The sequence below is a fragment of the Limulus polyphemus genome, unplaced genomic scaffold (genome assembly GCF_000517525.1).
Source record: "Limulus polyphemus unplaced genomic scaffold, Limulus_polyphemus-2.1.2 Scaffold1045, whole genome shotgun sequence".
NCBI classification, from domain to species: Eukaryota; Metazoa; Arthropoda; class Merostomata; order Xiphosura; family Limulidae; genus Limulus; species Limulus polyphemus.
Genome location: NW_013666655.1, coordinates 257,717 through 276,304, shown reverse-complemented (window position 1 = coordinate 276,304; position 18,588 = coordinate 257,717). Strand labels below are relative to the sequence as shown.

At 31.2% G+C, this 18,588-nt stretch overlaps 1 protein-coding gene across 1 annotated transcript in view; it reads right to left on the bottom strand.

Annotated features, from left to right (window-relative positions):
- LOC106461856 (protein Skeletor, isoforms B/C-like) overlaps nucleotides 1-18,588 on the bottom strand; it is a 159,538-nt gene that overhangs the window by 52,783 nt on the left and 88,167 nt on the right. Inside the window, exons 5-8 of the mRNA XM_022388927.1 lie at nucleotides 17,483-17,648; nucleotides 6,808-6,880; nucleotides 6,121-6,205; nucleotides 4,984-5,145 (exon numbers count right to left, since the gene is read on the bottom strand). Of these exons, the coding sequence (XP_022244635.1) occupies nucleotides 4,984-5,145; nucleotides 6,121-6,205; nucleotides 6,808-6,880; nucleotides 17,483-17,648 (486 nt within the window). The remainder of the gene's footprint in view (nucleotides 1-4,983; nucleotides 5,146-6,120; nucleotides 6,206-6,807; nucleotides 6,881-17,482; nucleotides 17,649-18,588) is intronic.

Here is an 18,588-nt window from a genome sequence, read left to right as displayed (position 1 = left end):
TAAAAACAAAAGCTTGCTTGTCTTGTGGCCTATAATAGCAATTACTTCAAAACTAGCTGTATAGCGATGTCCATAACTTCTGTGACTCCACCCCATCTAAAATGATAGTTATCCAAGGCACCGCATCAGGATCAATGTTACCAGTTTCTAAAGCCATTTATCTCTTTTGGTGCCTACCAATCTCATCTGTTCTTCCAAGAGGACTTCTCATGACTGAAAAATAAACATAGCTTTATCATCAAAACATACATGTTCAAGATATACATTTCAGAATATTTTTAATAACTAACAATTGCTTTCTCTCAAATATTCTTTCCATATAACTTTGTTGCATTATTCAAACAACAATGTTATTGCAATACCATAAATCTGTCAATATTTTATGGTTGTTCATTTACGGCATTGTACAAAACTCCTCCTCCCTTGATTCAGTTAGCAAAATTACAATTTTTTATAATTTATACACTACACATATTTTACAGCTGGCTTAAAAATGTACATACCTCTGCAATTTTGTCTTCATTTGATAAATGTAGGACTGCTTATTGCTGATATTCCCACAACTGAAAAAATTTTTTGTTGTTGTGGATGGCCAGCTCCTACAGCAGAAAAACCCAACACTGCTATGAGGTTGATTGAATTGTTGGTCTTTAACAGCTTTGTCAATGGATCTTTTTCACAGAACCATATATGCATTTGAAATAAAATGTACTTTCTAAACCCTGATGAATTTCTTTCTCAAAGAGTAAGCATCCTCCTTTCATGCTTTCCCATGAATACAGTGCCAATTTTCTCACTTCTGTTATGAAAAGACTAATGGTAACTACTCTCCATCCACTTAGCATCATCAATCTTAGATCATTCACTCCAATGAAGGAAGGAGTCTCAATCAAGTAAGGCAAGGTTTCTCTACCAAAATATATCATTGTACAAGTATACTAAAATAAAAAGTAGTAGACAAAGAAAAATAAAGTATATTCATTGAACTTAGACACTGAAGTTGTTTTATCTTATATTTTATCACGAATTTCTATTCCTAACTAGTTTTATATTGTCACTGTCAAATGTATAGACTAATATATGCTTCATTTTTCCTACTTTGTTGAATAATTTCAGTAACATCATTACATTCAATATCAGCACTCTGTTCACTACTAGAATTGGTCACATGGCTGTTATCCATCATTTATGGAATTTCAATAACAGCGATTTTCCTCACTGATGTGGATAATTCTAGGTTTTTTGAACCGTGTTACCAGTTGTTGTGTTTTTTTTTTGGCAGGAAAATTTCCTTATATTTTAACCATATCTCAATCAAAACTAGGCTCTTAGTTCAAAAAATGCTGTTTTGTTAAAAACTCTTTAACAAATTCAGAGTGGTTAGGGCTTTAGCCCAATATTGTGTTATCAGCAAGAGGCACACAACATATAACCAATTGTGTAAGATTACACATTTTGAACCAGGAAACTGCTTGAGGGTATGTGTCCAACAAACATTTACAAAACTATGACTCAACTTAGATATAGGTATTATATAGATATAATTTTAGTGTGTTATGACTATTTCATACTTATTTGGATTGAGCAATAGCTGTAAAATAAGATGAAAATCACCCACCATATAGAAACTGTTATTGATAGTAATTATCATGTGAACCACTGATTAACCTTTGTTAGACATTGGTTACATAATGTTGTGAACTCACACTCTTAGAAACACCAGCAAAAAATAATAGTTATCTAGACTGATGCTTTACAATCCTCTTGCTTTGAGAATCATTAATACAGAAAGCTTTAGGAAAATCTTGAGAGAAAGATAATGTACAGGATCAGGGGTAAAAGGAAAAAAAATGCAATTCAAGTTTGCCACAATGAGTAGGAGTAGCTTAGGTCAAACAAGATCTGTGAATGGCTTAGGATTTCATACAGTGAGCACTATTAGAGAATCAAACTTAATACTGTCCTCCATCAACTAGGGATGTCAGCATAAGTGTAAATGTCTACAAAACATTGTTTATAATTTATGGTAACAATGTGCCTATCCAATCACCATATCTTTATCCATCCTGTGATGTAGTCCTAAAACTTTTGGTAAAATGCATTGGCTGCCAAAATTGACCACTTCTGGGAGGTATGCATTACAAGACTTTCCAACACAAAATTCTCCTATTCTGTAATTATAAATGCATGCAAGTATACAATTTTAGATTTTGAAGAAAGGTATATCTGTAGTATTGAACTGTATTGGTAAAGAATAGGAAGATGTGATTCCAACAAAGAAAAAACACATGCAACACCATAACCATGTACAAGTCACACAGAGGAGGTAGATAAAGATTCTTGACTTATTATACTGTTCACTACCAGTAAGATCCATATACTGCATCATATTGAGTAATTTTATACTTAAGCATGTTAGAAAATTCAGTGTAGATAATTCACCAAAAATAATTAACAAACTCTCCCATTTTCTATGTAAAGTACACAGGGAATCCAAAATGTAATTAAGTGTGATACATTCAATTATTGGTGGTATTTATAATTAAAGAAAAAAGATTTGGAACTGTAAACAATACAATTCATACTGATTTAGGTGACACTGACACAAGAGGCATATTCCCAAGCATCTTCCAAAACAGATTGCCAAATGGAAGAACAATGGTCAAAAGCTGTAATAGCAATATCAAGCATGTAAATGAAGATGTCTTATCACACTGCTCAAAGCATTTGTCTATTTAAGTATCTGTAAAAGACTGGGCAATTTATTATCATCTTGTTAATGGCACAACATTTCAGAAATGGTATGGAGCATGTCGTAAAAAATCTTTAAAGGAATTTATGATGAATGTGAGGTAGAGCTATTATAATGGTGCATTAAACATATGAAGAGTCAAGAAAAGTGCTAAGGTGAAGTTTGCGTAGCATCAGGCTAACATAATGACACCACTATGTCACAATAAAATAGCATATTTGTGCAAAATAAGGTGATGTTCCATCGAGACAAAGCATCCAGCAACACACCCAAGTCCACATGCCAAATCCTTCAACAGATACATGCAGAAACATGCATTTATGCTATACAATATGCATATATATCTCCCATGGACTTTTGTGTCTTTGGGTTGTTCAAATGGGATTTTGGAAATCATCTTACATAGTTTAACTTTGGAAAACACGTAAAGAGGATGGGAAAAACATTGAACTCAACATGTTAACCAAAATGCTCCTGTGGTGGGAAATTATATTGCAGAGAAATAGTCAATAACCAGAGGCCTTTCAGAGATCACCATTAATAGTGGAAAAATGGCTATGAGACCTATTAATACTCATTTTTGTATCATTACCATAGATTGTAAGTATTCTTCTGCACGATAGCAGGTAATGGCAAAATATTCAGATTACTAAAATCATTATTTATTGAATATCACTGTTAAGAGTTTATCACATTCAAACAGCACACATATAAGAACTTAGTATTTATTGAAAAGAAACCATATTTATTAGATATAAATTTTTCTTGACTAAGAAAGGAGTCAGCAAAAATTATGACACCTAGCCTGATAGGTAAAGGTGATATCTGACCAGAAGTTCTGATTACTTCAGTTAGCAAAATAAAGCATTAAAAGAAATATTTTAAGGACTACCAATCATGTTGAAAGTGACTAGGTATACAAAATGGAACTTCCTGATCAATAATTGAAAAAAAATTATCTTCTGAGACAAAAGGAAGCATTTTTAATGTTTTTCAAGAAAACTAGACATGATTTATTAAGCTTATACTAAGTTTCATGCAATTCGGTTAAATATTTCCACTATAAAAAGGAAAAAATCAGGGGAAATCAGTGACACAACTCTTGTCCAGAAAGGATTAAATCTGCATCTTAGATTCTTTTATTGAATTTTATCTTTGATTTTTCTCTGTTTAATTTCACTTTCTTAAAATCACAATAACTACAGAATTTAATACTTTCCTTTCTTTACTTATTTCTGTTTAATTCCAGTAAAGTTGAACTGTATCTTGCATTTTTTTCAAAAGGTTTAACTCTCAGTATACATATGTATGTTACTTAACAGTGATTAACATGCATTTCATATTTGTACTGACTTAATGTTAACCTGTTGGTAAGTTTTACCTTAACCTCCAAAATTATTTTTTTTGCAGTAATAGCTGGATACAACTACATTATTTTCATCAAAATCCTTGTTTTTAAATTAACAAGTATTACTCACAATATTTAAAAACTTGATATAATAACAAAAATTGCTTTTTTTTTTCAATGCAGTGTTCAAGCATGACACAGTAATCAATGGTGAATGTTATTAGTATTACTAACCAAAGTACTAGATCCCCCTTTTTCTACTTCAGGTGACCCAACCTAAATAACCAGAGTATCTGTCTACTTTCAATGTTTCTACGCTATGTAGTTCAGTATAACAAATCAGAAAACCAGCCTGCTGGATCTGTTTCAACACATATATATGACAAATTTCATCATTGTTATTCTGGTAAATTATCAAAAATAACAACAGTCAAGCAACAGTTTTTCCATTAGTGATTGTAATTATTCTTAGTTCTACATGAGTTTGTCACACAATTCAAGTCCTTGTATGTGGATTTATTTAACAAAATACAACATACATAGTTTTTTCATTCCAAACTATGAAACATTTCATGTAAAACTCTGACATACTTTTTTTAATTAGTAATAAACTAAATTAAATTACACTCATTAATTAACTTATGAGTTTAGTAAACCAATTTCTCAACAAATAAGTAGGTTAATCCAAAGTTTATTCTGCCTTGTCTACAATAAAATGGTTAAGTTTTAAAGGAAATTTTACCACAAGCTTAAAAAAGGGAAAGTTTTCTACATTGAAAATGAAGGACAATAATTATAAATCCACTTTCTTTTTTTGGCTTTATAAAAAAGTAATCTCACATAATCAACCAAGAACTCTTTAAAAGAAAAAGAATATACTTACAATTATCCTCAGTAGTGATGGAGGTATATTTAGACCATCAGGTATTAACAGTGAACCATAACTCTCCTTTGATTCCAGATTCCAGATACTAATCCAATCTAGTTTAAAAACTGTCATCTCTCCTGGTAGCTCCAGAAGTACTGTCTCTCCAGAATAATAGACCTAGTGCATTTAAACTGAAGAAAAAAGTAGTTATATATATATATATATATATAAATTAAACAAATATATATTAAGTCCACAATAACACATTAAAACAAAAATTGTATGTAAAAGTGTTTCATAATCAATTTGCTTTTCTGAAAAAGTCTTTGAGTTCAGCATTTCAGACAAAAAATGTTTGTACTTTTTCTGATCTTTTAACATTTTAAACACTGAGGTGACAAACTCTGAAGGAAACAAGCAGTATAAAACTCCTAATACTAGTTTATTAAATCCTTTTCATAATTACACTTAAACATAATTGCATGTGTATTTCTGGAATTAATGTTGCTTCACTTTTTAAAAATTATGATGAAAAATTGAAAGAATCAAACGAACAAAGAATAAGACTGTAAATATTCAAATAAAGACACTAGTTATATTTCATTGTTTATGCTCAGGTATTAAATATTTTTATTAAAGTGTTAGTTTTAATGCCTCTTTATACTGAATTATTTGTTTTAAGTGATTCTATATATTAAAACCGATTTATGTGGTTTTTTTTGTTTTCTTTTACACATTCAATTAATAGATTAAATCAATTTTTTTACTGTACTTTTAAAATTGGATCTCTCCCTCAACCAAAGGTAAAGCAGTGTTTTTGAGTGGCAGAGCAAGGAATGAGAAATTCCATTAAATATTTCTTGGAGGTTTTACATATACTGTTGGAAAATCAAGAACCTGCTGTATCCAAATATGAAACTCATATGATGGTAACGTATTTCAGACAGGAGTTATGAGTAAACAGAAAGACAAAGTGTCTTAGAGGGGCTGCACCACCTTCCCAGCAAAGGTCACACACACAAGTTGATTCTCTCTTTTGATTCTCAAATCAAAGTATGCAGCCTTTCTTTAATCTGTCTCTTTGAGGTTGGAGACCTTATTGTTGATCTTCTGATTTGACAGAATGCTACTATTACTACTACTGCTACTAACAATATGGTCCTTGTCAGCACTAAACCTATTTTTGAGTGCCACCATAGTATCTTTTGGCTTGATAAATCGACTTGTTTCAACAGGGCTGTCAAAAAGTTTGTGATCACATCCACAGCAGCTGCACAAGTTTCTAGTCAACATCTTGGAACCTTGCACATGCAGGTAATTGATGATGACATGCCAAAGAGTAGCAATGATCGAGTCATGGTCAATGGAAGTTGGAGCTATCTGCTGTAGATCTATTGGGCTCTGGTATGAAAAACAGATGCAATGATGGGTGAAGAAAAAGGCTCACGTAGAAAACCCACTGGGTATATAATAAGAAGTAGTCATTAACTTTGGGGTTTCTGATGATGATGTGGCAAGTTAATACTCAGTCAATTTTTGACTGATTTGAAAAATGTAAACTGTAATTGTCATATCTAATTGTATGCTACATCCTGCAAAGATTCACCAAAATTAGATACATCCCAGATTTTTTTTTCACATCCAATCCTTGCCACTGAGGCATCTCTGAACCAGGGAGAGATCCTGTGTTAATTTTTTATGTCTGTTGAATTATTGTGTGTGTTTCTCATCACAATATTACAGCGCAACAGTCTATACTGATGTGTGTTTCTCTATATTGGGTTGTTTTGTTAAACACAATGTGAATTTAAAGTAGGAAAATATTCCACTTTTACATACTAGCCTTTCTCATCAGGAATCTTATCTCCATTAGGATTTGGCTGGGGCCCAACTCCAACCCAAAAATATGTGTCTGTAAATATTGAGAACAAATGCTGTAAGTGTTATTAAGACACAAAACCTAATGAATGACAGGCTGACATTTTTCTTAAAACAGTTTATAAATAAGATTATTTCAACATTTCATTGTAACTTGTATATTTTTGTGAACTTTTTTACTAACATAAGCATACATATTGTTATCATTCTCAACATACATAATGTTACCAGCCATTAGATATATATGAATGAGAGTGTTATTTGGTTTCTGTTGTGTGAATATTAAACTAAGTTAATTTTAGAAGCAATAGTTATGGTAAGTTTGCTTACATTACTGTTTACAAATCATTTGTTGCATAGTTCAATTGTTGTGAATCAACATCATGGACTTTGATGAAAAGGAGACAATTATTTAAAGCTCTGGATACAACTATGATAACCAATTCGCAGGCCATCATCTTTTACAGATGGTTTAAACATAAAAAGAAAAAATAGCCTGGGTTAAATTAAAACTTTATGACACTAACATTCTCATTTCTAAAACTATTAAATTCCTAGGAATAACATTCAACTCCAAACTTTCGTGGACTAACCATATTAGTAATATATGTAAAAATATGAAACAAAGATTATGCTACCTAAGAAAGATTGGAGGCTACCAAAAAGGATGCAACTCCAAAACCACAGTACGCATCTATACATCTTACTTCACACACCTCCCCATTGAATACGCTTTTATGATTCTTTGTAACATGTCCAACCCATTATATGACAAAATACAAACACTACAAAATCTTATATTAAAAATAGCTTACAGATTACCCATATACACACCATTAGTATACCTAAACTCGGTTAATTTGATTCCACGCATTAAAGAAAGAATACTAAAATTAGCATCAAACTTTTTCAAGAAATCTGTTAAACATAATCCTTTAACCAATGAATTTCCAAAATTATCAGTTACCCCAGTAACTTCGTGCACCTATATTTCTCCTATGAACTTAATAAAACTGTGTAGTATGTTGACATGTATAAAGTGATATTAGGGTATTAGGATTTTTTTATCCACACCCAAAATTGTTTTTTTTAAAGTGAAATTGTTATAACCTCCCAAACCAACGATGACAAATAACCATACCATTATCTTGATCTTAGTCACCCCAGTCATCCTAACCAGATTTAAATTCTTCGTGAATTTTTATTATTATTATTATCATTGCCACTTATGCTACTCGTAATCTACCTAGTGCATGAGCAGGGTGAAAATATAATTATTTCTGAACACCCTAATTGCTTTTGGCCCTGGGTCAAAATGAATTATTTAAATTTAATTAGACTTAAGGTTAAAAGTTTTAAATCAAAATACCTGTCATGGGAAAATAAACTATGATAACCAATAGTGTATCAAAATTTTGTACATAAGTTTGACTTGTTTTGAATATTTAATTTTAAAACAAGTGGATTGTGTGCTATTCGCTTATTCTTGAAATTTTTGGCCAACAAGTCATAGACACCTATTGTAAAGAATCTGGCCTCTATATAAAACCTGACACCAGCCTTAAGAGTTTATAGTTACTAAGAACATAATGTGTACTGTTGCTCACTTGATTGTAAGAAATCTATCCATGTTATTACCAACTTAAAAATATATATTATTAATTAATAAAAGTAGTACACCATTCAAACCACAATTATTTATTATGCCAAAATAAATATATTGTACAAACTTTTCAGCCAAATTTGTTCAGGTCATCATAAGACAAAATATCTTTGTTTTGCAATAATAAATAATTGTGTCTTAAATGGTGTATTACGAATGTTAATGCACATTATTACCCACTTCGAGATGAGTATTATTACTAACTTCAACATACTGTATTTACCTGTAATATCATAAAGCAGCAAATTCTGAATGTGAAGATTATAAAACTGGAAAGACTTGCCACAAACTCTACCAAAGGATTTTAGAATATATCAATGGCATAAGTCAAAGTAACATCAAAACTAGCACTTTAATAAAACCCTAGTTGATAACATGGACTATCTAGTCAGTTAGGAATGACTACAACTGAAATACAAAAATCCAAGGATATTTTAGGTAGAAAATATACAGAGGTATTACTTATAGAGTAACATAAGCCACCAATCAATCAAAATGGGAGATGGTTCACTATTTTATAATATCACCTAATGTTTTGCTAACTTGATATGCTGTGATATTGTTGTATAGTGTTACTTTGTATATTTAGTATCAAGCTATTTTTCAATCTTACTGTTGTTGCAATCCATGCTTTGTGTGAACAAATAGGGTATGTTTAAAATTGTTCTTTCTTTCATATGTACTATTACCATTATTAGGGAATGTATGGCCTAGTGGTTAGTGCCTAGGATTCATAATTGAAAGGTAACAGGTTCAAGGCTTGCTCCTGCCTTGTCATTGTGTCTTTGAATAGAACATCTTATCTAAATTTGCTTCAATCTACCAAGCTGTAAAATGGATATCTGCTAGTAGCTGGAAGTTAATCTATGATCGACTGGTATCCCATACAGGTAAAATGTGCAAAAATTCTCACTTGTTTGCACCACAGCAAAAAGAGTTAAGAACCTATGTGCCCTTGAGGTACAGAATCATAAAGCATCCTGAAGATGGCAAAGCCAAATCATTGGTTAAAGAAGTTTGATTTTTAATGTTAGTAATTTCTTACTTTGAAAAAAAGCATTTTTCCTACTGTCAACTGAGATTGATTGGTCATTCACTACTCAAAAAAAGTTTTTATTATAATAATTATTTTAAACAAAACCCATCCTATGTGTATTTCAACATTCACACAAGTTTGAGTTGTGTACATCCTCCTATTTTTTTATATATTCTTAAAGCATTATAATTTTCACGCAAATATACTTACAAAAATTTAGTGTTAAATTTAAAAATTCTTTCCTCCATTGTTATTAGATTCCTAAGATGAGGGGGGGGGGGCAAAGTCTACTAATGAACACAAAAACCGGAGTTAGGATGAAAATACTTTTCATTTACATGATTTGGATGTTTTGAAATACACTTATTTTATAATCAATACAAGCTGAGTAGAATCCAAATGATATTTGACAACATAAAGCATATAAAACATTGAGAAGAAAAAAGCAGTAGAATGAGCACGTATAAACATCAATTTTTTTGGTCCTAACAACTATCTTTGTCTTCATTAGGAGATTTTACTTCCCACTTACAGAATCATTGCTACTGTTCTTACCATATAATATGGGGTTCAAAACCTATAACTGTTTTGTGTGAAAATATATTTAAAAACTAGTAAAACTTTCTTTAACCCTATGAATGAATGAACAAATGAACTAAAGTGGCAGTTATTTTGGTTTTAAATCTCAAAAGCCCTGAAGGGGTTTGATAGACAACCAGGGGCACTCAGAAACTTTTGTTTCTCCTCAGCCCCACACGCATAATTAGGATAATGCCAAGGTCAGTAGATTTTGAGAGTGACAAGGGAGGTATGACACATATCGACAATTACTTTAAATCTGGAGGTTACGTTCTAGATATTTTTAAAAATTAATTTAAAGTTATGGGTGGGTTTCCTTTAGCTAGCTAGATTGTCTCAATGCAAGTGGGAAAGCTGTCAAGATTTTGAATATTCAAAGGAAGAAAGAAGAAAAGAGCTTAACTTGCTTGAAGTGACGACTACTGGCACACTCTATAAATTCCTTTCTGCACATGTCACAGAGTGTTACTAAGTTATGTTCAGAACATAATAAAAGCACTTCAATATCAATGTAGTTTAATGAACTTAACGTTATCAAGTATTTTATAATTCAAAGTTTTATATTATCCAAGTTATTATTCCTTTATTTTGAAAGAAACCTCTGAAACAAACAATTAAAACTTCATTTCCTTGTCATGTGATACATGTGCAGTTGAAATATCTTACATTTGGTTGCTTACGTTTCTTTATAGCTTACCCTCAGTATCTCTATGACAGTCTAGATAAGCTTCTATGCATATAAGTTTGAATTCCAAACATTAGTTATAATATGGCTAAAATTCTGAGAAAATGTTTATATCTTAACCCCCTCCTGCTAGACACAAGGCTCACATTCCAATGTAATCTGTTGCTAAGCAACAATCTTTTGTACCCTTGAATGGGACGCTTATAACCAATAGAAAGTTTAGATTTCTCAGTCTCTTCAGGCTAGGAGGCAAGTAAGTAATAGATTATTTTTCAAATGACAAGTGCTTTCAATCTCTTGTGGAGATCAGTGTCCCTAGTGTTTGACTATTTTTTCCAACCCAATACATACTATTATTAGTTTGATAAACAGGTAAATTGCATTTAGGTTTCACTTTTATATTTTAGTTAATTAAGTATTTCTTACATTTTAAAGTTGACATTTGAAACATTTAATGATCATTTACGTTTTTCTACTTGTCACTTTGCTGGTCATGCATTATAAAAAGGGGCGAGAAGAAACATTATGCAGTAGGCTAAAGCAGACTCTCTGCCAATTATTGTGTTATATCACCTGCAGAGATCTGTTGAAATATGTAGACATAAATAATAAAAGATAAAGAATTGTAAATTAAAATAAAACATTAAAAATAAAAAAACTTGAAAAGTTAGACTTGAAATTACACATATGACCTAAAGAAGATATCTTAAGATTATACAACAAAGAGATAAAAAGTAAGTACCTATTTCCATTTCTTAATTTTAAATATTTCATTGCACTGTACATTGATGATAATAGCTAGAGATAGTATATAGCAGATAAAATGGAAAATAAAATATAAATATTTACCTTAAAAAACTTTTAATATCCATTTAGGAGGTTCTAGAGATTATGCAAATAAAATGTGAAAATAGTAAGATAATAAATAGTATTTTTACACTAAACATGAAAATCACTTTGCAGATAAACTATCCAGAGTCTGAGTGCAAATAACTACATTAAATAACAATTTTTTATTATAAATAGTGGCAAAATCAAGATTAAATGTTTTATTTTTTGAAACTACATACTTGTATGGAAGTTCTTGTCAAATTTCAAACAAATTCATTTATTAGTTTAATTTTTGGAACAAAATATAACAGTATCGATGTTAGGCCATATGAATTGTATGACACAGTAGTCATAGACTTAATATCCATTTCCTTATAGAATGTAAATACCACAGGCTTATTCCAAAGTTCCTTCACATCAGACTTTAAAATCAAAATTTTGGGGACATTTTTGTTTACTTCACCGATCAATGCTGACTTTTAGAAGAAGAGCTGAAACTCAAACAAAGACAGCAATGAAAAGTAAAATCCCACCTAGAACACCCATCTAAGACTTCTGTTTTTATTTCAGTCATTCAATCTGTTTATTCCAATATAATAATAATAAAGTAATTTTTCAGCATGAAAATGTTCAGAATTTTAAACTTTGTCCAACATTTGATCCAAACTAGGTTATCTCTCATTTCATTTATGTACAACTCAGTTACACCTTTAAACAGGGTCTCAAAAAAGACCTGCTTCTCCTAAAAATAAATATTGAATCTTCTTCTTAAACTTTGAAATTACCTATAGAACCTTAACATATATCTGATTTCCAAAAACTTAAACTGTGATTCAGCAAATGGTCTCACCAAAACCAAATTAAGAGATCTTTCTCTTTCTTCTTTATATAGATAATCTAGTTATCCTGCCTCTCCTTTTAAATAATGCTGAACTATATGTCCTTATAACCCTTTCCAAAGACAAAGATATTATTGTAAAGTACACAGATAAAGGAAATGACATAGTTACCTCAAAAAATATGACTACATTTCTAAAATGAACCCTCTTTAAATGATTCATAAAAATTTAAAAAGCTTGGATTATTAAAATAGAGAAAATAATCCAATGATTTGTTAAAAAAACTCAACCTAGTAATGAGTATAGAAAATTAAACATATTTTCTTAAGTTCTAACTTAAAAAAATTAGAATGCAATAGTTTTTTTTCTAAATCAAGATACCTAAGGAAGATTAAAAAAAAAACTTTCTGTACATTGTGAATACATTTTCACCAGCCTTTATACTATTTATGGCAACTTTATACAACTTAAAACATAATCTAGTCATTCTTTTGTAAATTGTTTAGGCAGAGTATTCATGATGCAACTTAGCTGAATTGATGGCAACTGCTTGTTGTAGAAATGCAAATTTAGAGGGCAATGTTTCAAAAGTCTTCCTTTTGTCTTCAGGTCAGGTGTGTATGGTGTTGTTGGTCTTTATAGTATTCTTTTGGATTGTGGAGAGCATTTTATGATTGGTTGGTTTATCCCTGTTTCTGATTGGAGGAGAGACTTCCTGTAGATTCAACCTCTAATCTTGAATCTCTGTTTAGTGAAGGTTTTATTGTGTTAATGAAAAATGATTCTTTAATTTTTCTTGTCTTCAAAAGTTTATCTAGATTCTAGTTTTCCCAGTTTGTTTTGTGTCCAGTTGATATGGTGTGTTCTGCAATGGCTGAATTTTGTGTTTTCATGAGTCTTGTACTGTCTTTATGTTCTTTTATTCTTGTCACAAGTCTTTCTGTCATTTCTCCAATGTAGGTTTCATTGCAGGAACACAGAAGTTCATAAATGACATTTTTTTGGTTCTCATGGGTAGGTCTATGTTTAATTTTCACCAGAATAGATCTTAATGTCTAAAGCACTCTATGATCTTTTGGCATTCTATTTCGATGGATATCTTATTGCATATGTTTTATGTTCCCTTATTTAGGCAATTGGATCATACCATATTTTACTGACGTTGGATGATAGGAATGGAAGTTTAGGTATCTGTTCATGTGGGTGGGTTTTCTGTATACAATTGTGATGATTTTTCTCTCTCGTCTGCTGATGAGTATGTCAAGAAATGGTAAGCTGTTTTGTTCCTCTATTTTCATGCTGAAGTGAATTCATTTATCTATAGAATTATGATGTTCTAAAAAGGCTAATAAGTATTCATGACTGCAGGGCCTGATAACGAAGGTGTCATCAACCCAACATCTGTAAAAACATGGTTTTATATGTATGGAGGAGAGGGCTCTCTCTTCAAAGTCTTCTATGAAAATGTCTGCTAGGATTGGAGAAAGTGGTGATCTCGTGGCTTTGTTCATAGAATTCCTCCTTGTATTGGAAATAACCTGACTGTAGGCAAATAGTCATTAATTCCATGATGGCATCTATCTTAATGTTAGTTCCATTTGGTAGAGTGTTGTCATTCAGAAATCGTTGTTGGGTGATATGAAGGGTTTCTCAGGTTGGTACATTGGTAAATAGGTCTATGATGTCAAAACTGACTGGAATATTCTGGTATCTGATGTGTAGCTTTTGAGTTGTTCTATGAAATCTCTCAAATTGTGAATGTGATGTTCATTATTCCCTTATAGTGGAGATATGATAGGTATACCAAGAATGTAGCTAGTTAATGGCAAGGTGAGTTTATGGCACTGATAATAGGTCTTAAAGGTATACTAAGTGTGTATCTTAGGTAGTCTGTAGAACTGAGAGGGAAAATTGTCATTGGTTCTTAAGTCTTTGGCTAGCTTCTCATAAATTTTGTTTCTTAAGTTTGTTCAGTGTTCTGTTGATGAGTCTCTCTATCTTTTCTGTGAGTTCATTGGGGATCTTTTTGTATTTGGTGTTTGTCTAGTAACTGTTTGATCTTCGTGTCATGATTTTTGACATCTATGATGACTATACTGTTTCCTTTGTCTACTGGTAGAATCTTGATAGTGTTTTCCCATTTTGGATGGTTCTGTGTGTTGCATTCCTGTTTAGTGATATTCAGTTTTGGTTTCAGCCATAGGTTTCAGGAGGCTTTGTGCAGCAGATTGTAAGGTTGCAGCTATGTCAACAGTTTGAACTGTGCTAGGTTGTATCACAAAGTTTAGACGTAGGTTAAGAATCTTGTTTTCTGTATCACTTAGTAATATCAAACTGTAATTGTGAACTATGCTTGTAGTCATAAGATTATCTGTCTTGATAAGTCTGTTGAATTTTTGGACTTGTTTCTTTTTATGCTTTCTAGGTTGGATGTATAACATTTAGTGTAAAGATTTAATAGGTCTAATGCTCTTTTATTTGTGGCAAAAAGTTGTTGGAGCTCAGCATATTGTGTTTCAGTTGTCTTGGTTAGATGGTACTTCTTACATCTATGTTCTTCTATATGTAATCTTAGGATGTGTCTGCTGGTGTTGTGTTTCTATAACAGGCAGTTTTCATCCATTCAACTAATTTTTAATAATCTAGTCATGTCACTTTTGAACAGTTTTTATTATTTGCTATAGTTAACCCTCCTATACAAAAATGTTACTCGAATGTATAAACCTTTAAAATGATCAAATGTGCTTTCTCATAACAAAAACAGCTGTAACTCTACTCATAACATCTCCAGTATTTGTATCTGTCTTTCCTGTTTGAGAGCCATGTGATGTTCTAAGGTCATAACTTTTGTATTAAAAGCAAAAGTGATCTTGAGTGCCTTGTGCACACTGAGCAACCTATGTTCAGTCTTTTTCTTTCTGCTAGACTCATTCAAAGTCAGAAAAAGTAAGATCTTTACTCCTTGATATAGTATTCAATGGATCTCCTACTTTTGTGGTGGATGTATGGAGTTACCAGGAAAGACATAACCTGTAACACATACATCCAAGAAAGTATAGGTGTGACAGCCATACAGAAAATATATGAGGACAGTGCCTCAGTTGGCATAGATGCATCAAGAGAAGACCAGAGGAGTATCTTTGGTAGTATAGTCAAATCACTGGAAATTGAAGTAAAATAACCAAAAAAAAAGATGGTTTCACACATTAGAGAGAACATAGGAATGTGGAGTTGAAGATGAAGAAAATACTACTAAAGTTTTGTAAACATCAATATATGTTGACAAATAAACATGGTGAAGTTATTTAAAACTTAAATATCAACTGGAAAAATGAAGATTTAGATTTAAAGAGTGCAATGTTATATACAAATAAAACCTCTAAACTTATTCATATTCATGTTAAAACATCTATAAATTCAAAACGTAGAAATCAAGTTACATGAAGTAAATTGAAATCTTAATTTAAAGGGTTAAATATCTATAACAGCAACAGAAACATGGATGACTGAGTCTTTAAATGTCTAAAATAGCACGGGTGAACACTAGGCAACATGGGTGGAGTCATTATATATCTAAAATAGCAGGTGAACACTCAATAACATGGGTGAGAGAGTCTTTAAATATCTAAAACAGCATGGGTAAATACTTAGCAAGATAGATAGAATCATTAAGTGGGTGACAGAGTCCATATTCACCCTGACACAATGTTAAAGTGATGAACAACCACTTTTTGGCATGAGGATGAGTTCTTATACTATACCCTCTGCACTTCAGATAAATCATAATAATAGAGATACCTCAGAAGAAGCAACAGGACAGAAACCAATAACATACCTTCCATAGCAGTTTAAATAAGATACCAAAATGTAACAAGACCAGAATTTTCTAAAAAATCAATACACAGTTAAAATATCAAAGTATGATTAGTACTGCATACATTTAAAGTGAATAAGAATGTTCTCTAGAGTAATGTCTTAGTGTTAATTCAAGTAAGCATAAAACTATTTCAATTACACTCTTAAAATTTAATTATTCTCTTCAATACCATTCAGCCAAACTGCTTCACTTCTGCGCTGTGTACATGTGAGTGGCAAGACTTGACAAGAATAAATAAAAAAAATCAAAATGCAAAAAATCTTTCAAAAAAAGGCCATAGCCATCATAATAGCTAACTCTGTAGTAATACTTACACTTCAAATGTCTTAGTTGCAATGCCTATGTTCTAATATCTTGGGTTTAATAAATTTATCATAAGTAAATATTAATAATGTATCAGATATCATAACTCAAGACTTTTTCTTGAGACTTTTTATCAGAAATTTTTGTCAGGTTTTGTATAGGGGCCAGATTCTTTTACAGTAGGTGTGTGTGTGACTTGTTGACAATAAATGGACAGCATACAAGTCACTTGTTTTAAAATAATATATTCCAAACAAGTCAAACATGTGTATAAAATATTTTTATACTATTGGTTATCACAGTTGTATCCAGAGCTTTATATAATTGTCTCCTTTTCGTCAAAGTCCACACAGGCAGGTTCAATTACTTTAGGACACCCTTTGATAAATTATTCTTCTTTATCTCTGTTGTTACAATACCATGTAAAACTCACTTTATATATTGACTGTTACAGCTAAACTAATAATCATGCAGTCTAACTTACTTTAACTTCTTCCTTGCACTCTATATCTGCATTTATTTATAACATGCAACAGAAAAATCTAGAAATATCTAGCCTTCTAGTAGCAACAATATTATACATAATGAGAAAAACTTGGAAGTTTCATGTAAAATGACATCAACAATATTACAAGAACCTAGTACATCAATTAAACTACATACACAATATACGATACATACAGAGTTATGCAATGAAACTTGTCATAACTATTTCTTTTAAAATAATTAACTTTTAAGACACTCATTATGAAAACCAAATAATCATTAAATATTTGATCCTTAAATGAACTAAACAGTCTTGTATATCCAACAATTTTCATACCCGAACTGTTGCCATCATAATACAAATTAGGAATTTTTATGGTTTTTGAGTCTATAATATAAACAGCATCTGACTGAACTCCATGTCCATCTCTAGAGAATTCAGAAATTCGCTGAGGTGATGGAGGCTCAAATCCTTCTGGAATGTAGATATCTGCATAACTGACCTGAAAAATGTCACAAACAAAAGTAACTCTAACTATCAAGTCAGTACAGAGAACATAACTAACATGTCATTAAAATGAAATACTTTTTTTTCATGACAGTTTTTACATAAAACATACCTATCAGAGTTCATATTGGCACTAACCAAATTTATCCTTTCTTCATTCCTAATGTTTTTCAGTACCTGGTATTAAAATGTGTAATAAAAGGCAAAATAAAAAGTAACTGAAATTTCTAGCATTACACAAAGATTATTAGAAACTTCAATGTCTCATATACAAATACAAATGTAGACCTAATAACTGTTTACAAATTATTTGTTGAATACTTCAATTGCTGTAAATCGACATCATGTTACTCAAATCTTCTGAATTTTTCTCATTGCCTTAAGTGAGTACTGTTATGTCATAAATCTCTTAGTTTATAGCAAGTTCTAGGCCTCAATCAGGCAATATATATATACATAGGTGACCAAGTTAGTGCAAATAGCGAAGTTAGTGAAAGTAAAAGTGAAGTTAGACTGTGTGTGAGTTATAATGGACAATTTGTAAAGTGAGTTTCACAACTTGTATTGTAGTAACAGAGATAAGAGGAGAATAATTTGTCTTGTCAAGGAGTGTTCTAAAGTAACTGAACCCACCTGTGTGGACTATGATGTAAAACAGATATATTTAAAGCTCTGAACACAACTGTGGTAACCACGGGGTAACATAAGTGAATTTATCACTGATTGTATTGTGATAACAGAGTATAGTAAAATAATTTATCTTGTCAATTGGGTTCTAAAATAACTGAACCAGCCTGTGTGGACTTTTGACAAAAAAAGAATAACTTAAAGCTCTGGATTCAACTGTGGTAATCAACTATATAACAAATATACACCTGGAAAAAAGTTAAGCACCCCCAAATATTTTTCAGGATTGCTTATTGAAAATAAGGTTT